This window comes from Falco cherrug, chromosome 7 (genome assembly GCF_023634085.1).
Source record: "Falco cherrug isolate bFalChe1 chromosome 7, bFalChe1.pri, whole genome shotgun sequence".
Lineage (NCBI taxonomy): Eukaryota > Metazoa > Chordata > Aves > Falconiformes > Falconidae > Falco > Falco cherrug.
Window position 1 is genome coordinate 35,984,666 of NC_073703.1, and position 11,233 is coordinate 35,995,898.

Below are 11,233 nucleotides of genomic sequence, written 5' to 3' on the forward strand. Positions count from 1 at the left end.
TGAAAGAGTTGTGGTGGGAGTTTCAACCGATGTCTCCTGACATTCACGACTGGTGTCAAAGAGAGCAACCCTGTGACTCAGATCCGTGTCCACACGGGTAAGTACAGTGTTTGGACAGGAGGATAAACTTGGGTTCTGTTGTGAGAAATACACGTCAGAGAAAGATAAAGAAACCATTATGTAAAGGTGAAAGTCAGATCAAGATAGTCACGTCGTTAATGTATTTATTTCTGCAAACAATGGGATTCTCAGCTGCATCTTAGCTTTGCGACAAGCCCAGCTCATCCATTCAAAGAGACCAGTGGAAGTCACTGTTTTCGTGAATTGCAGGTGAGCTTTAAATGGGTCAATTCCCAACCTTCCTGCTTTTGTCGTCAGGGAGAAATTGGCCACTCTCCACTCTTAAAAACATTTTTTTTTGGCACATGAGGAGGAGACTCACTGTGCCTTACTCAACCACCCTATGTCCTTTCAAATTAAACTGTAAATTGAGCTCGTGGCTTCCCAGGCACTGGAGGCGAGGCACAGGGCGAGGGGCTGGCCCCTCCTCTGCCGAACAAGGCGCCGCTCTCCGGTGCCGCGGCCCAAGCACCTGATCCACAGCCATGTCGGTGGCTTCTGCTGAGCCAACTCGAGGACAGTTAATCGCTCACGCAACTCAGGGTGTGCCAGCTCCGACAACACAAAGCCCTTATTTTCAGGACAGCTGGTTATTGCTCCCGTTGCTGACTCCTCATCCAAGGTGCGATGCCTGAATGGCACCAGGCCGCACGCCTGCGTCACTGCGCAAAGGCACCGCCACCTGTGGACAGGCCTTGGCCGATGGCACGCAGGGACGTATTTCCGCAAGCATGTCCGCATTCAATGAAGCCACCGAGGTCGCCGTCGCCGCTCGGCTGCAGGGGGCTGCCCCGGCGGAGCGCCACGCCGTCCTGCCTCCCCGAGGCCAAGCAAAATGGCGGCAAGTCTCGGCCCTGCCGGCGGCGGAGCGCTCGCCCCGCCCTCCCGCGCCTGGCCCAATGGAATGAATGGCCTATAAATAGCGGCCAATGGGGCGGCGGGTCGCGCTCTATATAAAAGAGGCGCGGCAGCAGTACCGCGGCTCCACTTCGGCTAGGGCAGCAGCGGGTCGCTGAGCGGGCGCGGAGGTCCTTGCTTTAGCTGCGGAGCCCTCGGTAAGTCCCGGGGCAGCCGAGCCTTCCTGCAGCTTTCAATAAGATTATTTTTTTAATTATTATTATTTTTCTGCTACGTGGGGTGGAGCCGGTCCGGCTGAGGAGGGGGAGCGGGGGTGCGGTGGGGGGGGGGGGCAGTGCGGGGCAGGGGCGCCCGGCGTGCAGCCGGAGCTGGGGACGGGGTGCAGGTGCTTACCAGGCTTGCCCCCAGCTGAAGCGGGCCCCGCTCTAAAACCAGATTAACCCGGTATTTAGCAGGGTAGTTACATATGCTCCCCCCAACCAGGTCCCCTGAGGGAGCCGTCTGTTGTGTAATGGCTTGTTGGATGCTTCCCACCCCTCCATTCCTAAGTCTGGGAGCAGCCGGGGCTCCGCGGGCGCGGAGGGCGCCGGGCGCTACCGCTGCTGGGGCCGAGGCGGGGCACCCCCAGCCCCGGCACGGCAGCGGCGGGAGGAGGCGCGACAGCACACCGAGGGCATCGCGGTGCCGCCCCGCTCACCTGCCACCCGGCCCGGGGTCCCCCCCCGGCCGCCCCCCCCGCCCCAGAGCCGCCGGCGGGGTCTGCCCGGCGCTACCGCGGCCGCTCCGTGCGACCTTGGGCGCGTCCCTTGATCCGGGCGGTGCCGCGGAGGAGCGGGGAGAGCCCCTGCCCTTGTGGCGGGGATGTTTAAGGACGGGGCAAGGCTGGTGGAGGTGAAGAACTTTTTTCTTTCCTCCTTCCTGGCTCATGTGGGAGGTGGTGTAGCAGCAGAGGTGTGAAAGGCACGGGTGGAACGACAGCCAAGGTGACCTTGCCTGGGTGCCTGGCTTTCCCCCGAACGGTGTGGAGGCCTGCGGAGCCCCCAGTGATAGGCTTCCCCTCTTTCTCCCCTAGTGACTGCGGTAGGGTCAGACATGCCCTTCTCAAACAGCCACAACCTCCTGAAGATGAAGTACTCTGCTGATGATGAGTTCCCTGACCTGAGTGTTCACAACAATCACATGGCCAAGGTGCTGACCCTGGACCTGTACAAGAAGCTGAGGGATAAACAGACTTCCAGTGGATTTACGCTGGATGATGTCATCCAGACTGGGGTAGACAACCCAGGTAATGGCTGGGGACCGTTAGATGTGCGTGACAATCTGTTCTCCCTCCTTCCTGGAAGTGCTTCTTGACAATGGCACCCAAAGCTCTTGAGCTGCTGAGAGGCAAATCTCATAAAGCATTGAGAGACGGCTCTGAATGTGTGACTGTGTAAAAAGAGGCCTGGTTCTATCAAGCCATGTTCTGTGCTGTGATCTGACATATCAATTCCCAGACGCTTCAATTATGTAACTGCTCTGCTAAATACTTTCAGTCTAAAAAAAAAAAAAAAGAGGGGGTAAAAAAAAAACCCAAACCAAATGCATTCTAATTATAACACAACCCGGGGGGGGGGGGAAATATAATGTTGGCTGTTCTGGTCTATTCCTATTCCAAACTGGTTATGTGATGTTCTGTAGCACTTCTATGAAAAAAGGGGGAGCAGACGTGTTTACATGTTAACATTACAGTATTTATTTTTACTCTAGCAATATCAAAATGGCCCAACTAAATAATCAGAGACTGCCTCCTGATGAGGAGTACCCGGACCTGAGCACCCACAACAACCACATGGCTAAAGTTCTAACCCTGGATTTATACAAGAAACTGAGAGACAGAGTCACGCCCAGTGGCTTCACCCTGGATGATGTCATTCAGACTGGGGTTGATAATCCTGGTAAAATGCGTTGAGAATATTCTGTGTGAGCCAGCTGAAGTAACTGGTGCTTTTGAATATGGTGACTTAAAACTAATCATGTGGAGGTGGTATTTGAGCATGCTACAGCAATGCAGCTCTGTAGCAGAAGGAACAAAAAGTGAAGCATGCTTGCTTACAGCAAAGCATGATTGTTTAGACATAGTTTTATCTGGTGGTCTAAATTAGCTAGTGAAGTTGGATGTGCTGTGCAGATCTGTCCTAAACAAAGCCTGACAAATGAGTGTGGTTTAATGGCAACAGCTGTGGGTTTCCATAGTACTGCGTTTGACTAACTGGATGAAGTGTAAAATGTAGGGTCTTTCCAAATCTTTTTATGTAAGAATGCATTTCTAAGTGACTAGACCTACCACTGGAGAACTTGCTTGGTTAGTGCTGTGCTGGAGTACAGCCAAACATCACCCAAACTTAGCTCTTCTGACTTTATTACCACTCCAGGCCATCCCTTCATAATGACAGTAGGATGCGTAGCCGGTGATGAAGAATCCTATGATGTGTTTAAAGAACTCTTTGATCCAGTTATTGAAGACAGGCATGGTGGCTACAAACCAACTGATGAGCATAAGACCGACCTGAATGCTGATAACCTGCAGGTACAAACTCTTCATCAATTACTGATGCCTACTGGTCTGAGGAGTGGATAAAGTTGTTGACAGCTGCCTAAACTGATTGCTCAGGCTCTGGCCCCTTCACTTGCATGCGGCACAGATACATGGGCTGTGTGTCCAGTGCAATCGGGCTTGAGCTTGCTGCTGTAGGGTGTTAGCACCTGGATAGAACAGGGCAGCTGGCACCCAGGAGGAGCTTGCTCCGTGTGCTGCTGCTGCAACGTGGGCCATGAGCTGTAGGTTGTAGTAGTAAAGCTGTCCTAGGAGTGAAGGACTGTCATAAACTTAACGGTTTCCACTATCTGATCTTTGACCTTAAATATCAGTTGGTGGTATCATACTATAGAATAGCCATTGTTATGGCTAGGAGTAGGGGGTTCTGCATATTTCATGGATTGCAAATGTTACTGTAGACTCTAGGAATTCCTAATGCCATGTTGATTGGCTAGGCGTAGCTTGTCTTGAAAATAAGAGACTCTAGATGACAGTAGTGAATAATTCTAATTTGCAAGAGTAAACACCTACCTGAAAAACAAGCACTTGCCTTGTGTTAATACCTCTAGATTGCAGATTGGAAGGGGTAACAGAAGCCCAGACCGTACTCTGAAGTGAACAGAAAACTAATGGTCAGGTGGTACCCCTGTTTTCTAGCACTACTTAGTTGCCTTAGCCTCAAAACAAGGGTTGTGTTACACAGATACTTGAGCTACTGCTGAAGAAAGTAGCCCTGGAGTAAGACACTGGCTTACAGACCAAGTAGTCAATATCAAAGTATAAGGTGCACACTGAAATGCATGGGAGCTATATGTGTTCAGAGTAGGTATCTTGGCAGCAGTGTTGTACTCACTGGTTTCCTAATTTTTAGGGAGGTGATGACCTGGATCCCAATTACGTGCTAAGTTCCCGTGTCAGAACGGGTAGAAGCATCCGTGGATTCTGTCTTCCCCCGCACTGTAGTCGAGGAGAGAGGCGGGCTATTGAAAAGCTCTCTGTTGAAGGTAAAGTGAGAACTTGGTGCCTTTGGGGAACTGAAGTCCTTTGCGCAAGCGCTGTTCTTTGCAGTTTGGAAATGGAGGCAGTTGGCAAAAGCTGCCTCCCTCAAGACTTGGTCTGAACATAGAGCCTTCCCTGAAAAAGGCTCATTACGTTACAGCTGCCTCAGCACTGCAGTTTGTAGCTGAGAGCAAGAGCGCATGTCAGAGGGAAGCTGGACTGCATTAAGTTGACCTTTGCTGATCTTGAAAGCTTCTTCATATGTGTGTGGGGAAAGAGGTTGGTTCATCATATTTCGAACCTGAAATGTAACAGGTATGTGGCAACTTCAGGGCTTGAGTCATGGTTGCAGTATTTTGTGGCTGTTTTTTAATTGACTTTCATTAATGTTCAGCTTAGAGGTGTAGTCTTGCTCCAAATGTGCAGTTGACTAGAGTGAGATTTAGTTTTCAGTGGAACTCCTCAGCTGCGGGGTTTTTTTTATTGCCTCCCAAATTCATCAAGTGAAAGGAAAGGATACACTCAAGGTGCAGTTCTGCGGACTTTATAGAGTGTAGTTCCAAAACCTGTCAAGGACTGTTAACTTGCCCTTGAGTAGAATAATACTGTTTGTTATATTCATGACCTTGATTCTCCTTGGAAGAAAGCACTCGACTTCTACAGTTAAGCAGCACTAATGATTCTATACTGCATGTAAGGGAACAAAGGCTACTTGTATAAGCCTGGAAGGTGCAGACAAATCATCTGATACTGCCTTAAGTTCTGTAATGCCACAAAGGCATTGCCGTTGCAGATGAAAGCAAGGGAGGAACCAAACCCAGCAGATCAGACATTGCTGTACTTTGTATGTGGTCTCTAAAGTGCTGGGAATGTCTAGCCCCTTTGGTCCCATCCTAAAAAGTGACTCTCTCTTTCAGCTCTGGGTAGTCTGGAAGGTGATCTCAAGGGGAAGTATTATGCTCTGAGGAACATGACTGATGCAGAGCAGCAGCAGCTGATTGATGATCACTTCTTGTTTGACAAGCCAGTTTCTCCTCTTCTGTTGGCATCTGGGATGGCACGAGATTGGCCTGATGCCAGAGGTATCTGGTAAGTATGTCTGGAAGTAAGGAATCATATGAAATGCCTGCAAAAAAATCTTGTAGTTTTGGCTTGTACTGTTGGGCAGAATGGCAGCTTTTGAATTCATATTATTGAATCTAATGAGAAACTTGTGTGATATCCTCTGGGGAAGTTGCATCTAAACCAGCATAACTTGGACAAGTGTTACCATGCACCACATAGGGCTGGTAGGAGGATCAAGCCAGTTTGGCTAGCCTGTAACCAGAGGCTACCCATCCAGCACAGGTTAGCGAAGCACCAGACAATAATTGAATCAGCTTATGAAAGTAGATCACTTCTGAAGGACTAGTTGTGCCACTACATTCAGCTCTTGTCTTGGGAGCTTAATGTAAACTGAAAAAAAAAAAAACCCAAACCAAAAGAACCCACCAAAACAAAAAATAAAAACCCACACACAACGCTACAACACTGGCTTAGCTCAAGCTGGATACTGGATGCATAGCTGTTCCCTTGTAGTCTCATCACTTCTGCTTGCAGAAACTCGCTGATGCTGGACTAGTATGGCTTCACCTGTACTAGTGATAAGATTTTCACCCCCTGCCCTCGGAGACTAGGTGACATGAGTTGACTGATGCAGACATGTGGAATAGAAGGATTCTGCTTGTCAGATGTAGGTCTCCTGTATAAAACGCTGCATCTCAGGAGCTTCTGTAGCATATTTAACTTGCTCCCTTGTAAGCTAAGGGCTAGGTTTTTATCAGCTGGTATCTTATTACTGCAGCTGCTTCAATACAGCCCAGAGGAAGCATGCTTTGTTTCTGTAGGTCACCTTTAAGATTGCATCATTTACCTGCAGATTGCCAGCACTAGATAGCGCTGTCATATGAGCATGACTAATCTACAGGCTTGAAGTGTAAAGTCTCGGTGTTGCCTGCATAAATAACTTTCCCCAGGTACTGGTTAATTTTTGATCCTAATCAAGCTGAGAAATTATCAGCATGACAAATATTGGTGATAGTACTTGCTGCCAGCTGCAAGCTAGGACAAGAGGGGCTCATTGGTGTTCAGAGATTTTTACAGCATCTCTGAAAAGCCTGATTGATCTAAAATTAATAGTGAAAACTCAACTTAGTTCTCTAAGGTACAATGTATTGTTTAACAAAATCTGACAAAATTCTGATAAAAGGCTTTGCTGTACATTGTCAGCTTGGTGTCATTATGAACATCACTGTACAGGGCTGCTTTGAAGTCTGTACCAATCACTCTTCTGCAAACTCTGTCAAACAGATGAAATCTCTTAAATTTGTAAACTTGGGCCACAAGTGAGCTAGGGGGATGACTGGATTTTACAGTTCAATGCTGTAAGGCTGGCTAATGTCATGTTATTACTACTTCTGACCTGTTTAGATGCAGGCCAATTCAAACTACCGCTTGAAAAGAGCAAGGTAGAGACTACTAGTTGAACTCTATTAGGTCCTGTGTGGACAAAAGAAGTAAGATTAATTGCTTTGAAGAAGCAACTAAGCGAGCCTCTTGAAATAAAAGCTTCAGTGATGAGTAATTTGGTGCTATTACAATTATCTTGAAAATGTCAGGTGGGACAGACAGCAAGCTGTGTATCTTGTCTCCTAGGCACAATGATAACAAGACTTTCCTTGTCTGGATCAATGAGGAGGATCACCTTAGAGTTATTTCCATGCAGAAAGGTGGCAACATGAAGGAAGTATTTACCCGCTTCTGTACTGGGCTAACACAGGTAAATCAATATTGCCTGAGCTGTAGGTTCACATGGCACATATTTCTCTGGTTAGAGCTGAGAATGCAAACTTTCATGACCCTCTGGAGTCCTGCATAGTGGAGCTTCATAGCCTGGGTCTCTGGGAATACTCTGATGAGGTCCAGAGCTTGTGAAGGTTCTGAAACAGCTATACTGGCAAAACATTGTGGCTGTGAAATCTAGAAAAATCCTCTGATGTGGCACCCTTATCCAAGAGTCTAAACTGTACTTAAAGGATTTCTGCATGGTTCTATAAATCAAGCACTGTGATACCCTGGGTGGGAGGAGAAGTTGCTCAAATGTAGATGGGCAAAGCTGGACTGAAGTTTCTAGGTTGAATGCTTTTCCTCACCTTCTAGTCTTGATATGAACTTGAGCCTTACCAGCCCCTTCCTTAATCCTAATGGACGTGCCAGCTCGACATGTACTAAATCGAGCTTCCCAACAGATAGTGACTTCATATTTTGTAGTGTAGCTTAATCTTGCTCCTAGCAGTCAGACAGGCTAAATTTAAGGCCTTAAAAGCCCCTTGTTAGTGGCCCTTTTTTCCTAAAGGGAGGGGACTTATGTGACTGACTTAAATAGCTGTTCAAACTGTTGTGCCTGTTGCTACGTAACTGAAGCTGTAAATGAGTACTAATGGATGACCTACATCCTTCAGGCAGAGAACAATCTCTAAACATCCATTCTCTCTATTTATAGATAGAAACTCTCTTCAAGTCTAAAAACTATGAGTTCATGTGGAATCCACACTTGGGCTACATCCTGACCTGCCCATCCAACCTTGGAACAGGGCTCCGTGCTGGTGTGCACATCAAGCTACCAAACCTTGGGAAGCATGAGAAGTTTGGAGAAGTCCTCAAGAGGCTTCGGCTGCAGAAACGAGGCACAGGTGACAGATGATACAGTGATGCCCTAGTCAGCCTGCCCTAAGACACCAGCAGATGCCTGGCTATAGCCAGAGCCATGTCTGGTTCACATGGTGCAGAGCCTGTCAGACCATCCCAAGGGTACCCTTGTAAAGCACATGGAAAGAACCAAGCCTTAAAATCATATCCTGGAGGAGCTGAGGATGCCAGTGCTCTGCTTATACCTTACTGTATCTGGCTATCTACATGTGTCCTATGTGGTATTTTGAGTGCCAGATAAGGTAGACCTGGTGGCAGCTGTCCCATCCCTGCTTACAACAGGAAATCCTGATTCAGCTTCTGGCTAGAAAATAGCTACAGCAGGTGCTTCTGACCATGGGTTAGATTGCTCATGGGTTAAAAGAATAAAGAGCTGGCCTAAAGCCATCCTCAGTAGCTCGTGTTGGCAACCACGTGCAGCTTTATCTCCCTACATGTAGGAGGAGGCAGCAGTGGCAACTTGTAGAGAATTGTCTTGCTGTGTTCCCACCTCAGGCTAGTGAGGGAAGAAAGGTAGGCTGACCTGCTCCAGCAGTGGTCAATGTACTAACTAAATCTCTTGCTCCAGGTGGTGTGGACACAGCTGCTGTTGGAGGAGTGTTTGATGTCTCCAATGCTGATCGTCTTGGCTTCTCAGAGGTGGAGCTGGTGCAGATGGTGGTGGATGGTGTGAAGCTGCTCATTGAAATGGAAAAACGCCTTGAAAAAGGCCAGTCCATTGATGACCTCATACCAGCTCAGAAATAAAGCACTTTATTCTCATGCTTCCTAACTTATTGGATGAATAATAAAATGTCACTCCAATTCAAGCCCCTGGGGTCAGAGCCCACTTAGTTACACTGTAGAGAAGTCTTCCATCCATCTGTGTTAGAGTTTATTTTTTTGATGGCTGAGATGTTGCTGAAAATGAAATAAACTATTGTTTTGGCCTGAGATGTCTTAGATGTGTTAACTGAATGTCTTTGAGATTTAAGTGACTTGAGTTTTTTTTTCTTTGTTATGCTAGAAGTGGTAGTGGACAAAACCAACCCATCTTCCTGCCTGTGCTGCTGTAGCCTGCTTGAGTTTGTGTGGTTAAAGCAGTGTCAAAAGTGAACCTTTAACTTGATTGCAGTTGCTGTAAACCTGAGAAGTAGTGTTAAATATGAGTCACTGCACACATGCCCTACCTGCAAGGCTTTGACTTGTGCATCTGCTCATGGCAACTGTAAACTGTCATTATCCTGACTACAGCAAACCAGGCTGACTCCTGTACAGGGAGGGGAGACAGATCTGGGTACAAAGGATGACTGTTCTCAGATGGGTCCTCCTGGGGCTGCAGGGCAATGCTCTGAGGTTAGATTTCTGCCCATAATAATACTGACACTGAGCTAGTTTGTGTGGAGAAGATCACATCTTTAATCTGGAGATGTGTAGCTAGTTGGTGTAAACAACTAATTGTTCTTCTGGGGGTAAGGAGTGAGGTGAAACCAATTAAATCCATGCTTCTCTCTAAGCGGGTTTCAGCTCAGCCAGGGAAGAGATGAGGGCTGTAAGCTGCCAGTTACAGGAAAATACCAGATAACGAGCTTTCTTCAGCTGGCCCTTGGCCCATGTACCAGTTGTCCTGTGAACCTGAAAAGAAGCAGTGTAGTCAATTAAAACATGCAAAGTAGTTAGGGTTTTTTTCCACACTGGGTCTGGCTTGCAAGCTCAAGCTGTTCTCTGGGTGTGAGCTTACGGGGTTGTATCAAGCAGGTCTGTTCTCCAGAACGGCTGTAGTCAGCATACACGTGTGTTTGCTGTATGGAAGCATTACGTTATTAACCTACAAGAGCAATGTTTTCCAGAAATACTGATAGCTAGGAACATCAGACCCTTAGTAACAACACCTTCTGCAGCCCATGCAACCTGGGAAACAGCACCTGGTCAACAGCTCTACCCGCTGCTAAAACCTGGCTTTTATGGAGGGAGCACAATGAGAGGCTGATACATAGCTTCACAGCGTGTAGCTTTATATAGGTTTGAGCAGATAACTGAAGCTTTCTTTTGTAGAGGCTGTGATATTTCTAAGGCTGTGATTGCAGGCTGTCACTTAGCTGAAGTGATGATTCTAGTTGGGGTAAGCTAATTAAATTTTGGAGAGGGAAAAGCTGAGTGAACATCTCCAATCAGATTTATTTTTTTTAATGTAGCTTTCTATATGATTCAGATTTAACTGGGTGGGAGAGAGGAGATCACATGTAAGAGTTTTGTTCTGTGCTGAATGATGTTCCTGTACTTGAGTTAATCAGCACAGGGATTTTTCTGTGTGAGGCTTGTGAGAGCAGGGAAGGGAAAACGGTGCAAGAGGCAACCGGTTGGTTCTGTATATTCTTTAGATCCCCCTTGCTGTGCTTTGTGTCACTGTTCACAGACGCTTGGCAAATAGCTGGTGCTGCATCTTGTAATCAGAGAATGTTCATTTAGTGGTGCCTTTCCTCAACACGGTGTCATTACTGCACTCACAGCAATTAATGGAAGGAGATTCCTGAAAACTTACCTATTTTTTTGAGCTAAATCAGCTGAACTAATAAAAACATCTCTTTCCCTATGCATCTTGTTTCTCCTGTGTACTTAGCACATCAGAGCTACATCTGTGTTGTTTTAGCCCCTGGGTCCCTGCAGTCTGAGGCAGGACCTGCAGCTGGCCAAAAAATTACGGTCAAAGCAGCAAGCTAGTCTTTAATGCTTGCATCCATCTAGAAAATATTTCTTTTTAATTGGTTTCCCTTCCCAGCCACCACCTTTGCTATGTTCCCTCCTGTTGCTGCCACAAGGAATAACACGACTGTGCTTTTGCTTCAGCTTGTACAAAGCAATTGAAAATATTTCAGAGAATGAACCTGTCACGGCAAAAGGCTGGACACAGCCACCTACCCCAGCTGGGACTTGTTAAAAACCTGTGATCAA

At 47.1% G+C, this 11,233-nt stretch overlaps 1 protein-coding gene across 2 annotated transcripts; it reads left to right on the top strand.

The window, feature by feature from the left end:
• The first annotated feature begins 1,037 nt into the window (after positions 1-1,037).
• CKB (creatine kinase B) lies at positions 1,038-9,237 on the top strand. 2 transcript variants are annotated; one of them, XM_055715421.1, is made up of 8 exons: positions 1,038-1,175; positions 2,051-2,263; positions 3,393-3,547; positions 4,428-4,560; positions 5,473-5,644; positions 7,250-7,373; positions 8,097-8,286; positions 8,871-9,237. In XM_055715421.1, the coding sequence occupies exons 2-8, from the start codon at positions 2,071-2,073 to the stop codon at positions 9,047-9,049; spliced, it is 1,146 nt and encodes a 381-aa protein (XP_055571396.1). In that variant the 5' UTR covers positions 1,038-1,175; positions 2,051-2,070; the 3' UTR covers positions 9,050-9,237. The 2 variants fall into 2 exon arrangements, with proteins under 2 accessions (XP_055571396.1, XP_055571397.1); XM_055715422.1 differs by lacking the exon at positions 2,051-2,263 and adding an exon at positions 2,728-2,915 and having other exon boundaries at positions 1,044-1,175.
• The last annotated feature ends 1,996 nt before the right edge of the window (positions 9,238-11,233 follow it).

Excerpts from the sequence above, each read along its gene's own strand:
- CKB (XM_055715421.1), top strand. The coding sequence starts at position 2,071 with ATGCCCTTCTCAAACAGCCACAACCTCCTGAAGATGAAGTACTCTGCT. Across the intron at positions 2,264-3,392 it reads GACTGGGGTAGACAACCCAG|GCCATCCCTTCATAATGACA; the intron begins GTAATGGCTGGG and ends TTACCACTCCAG. Across the intron at positions 8,287-8,870 it reads GCTGCAGAAACGAGGCACAG|GTGGTGTGGACACAGCTGCT; the intron begins GTGACAGATGAT and ends CTCTTGCTCCAG.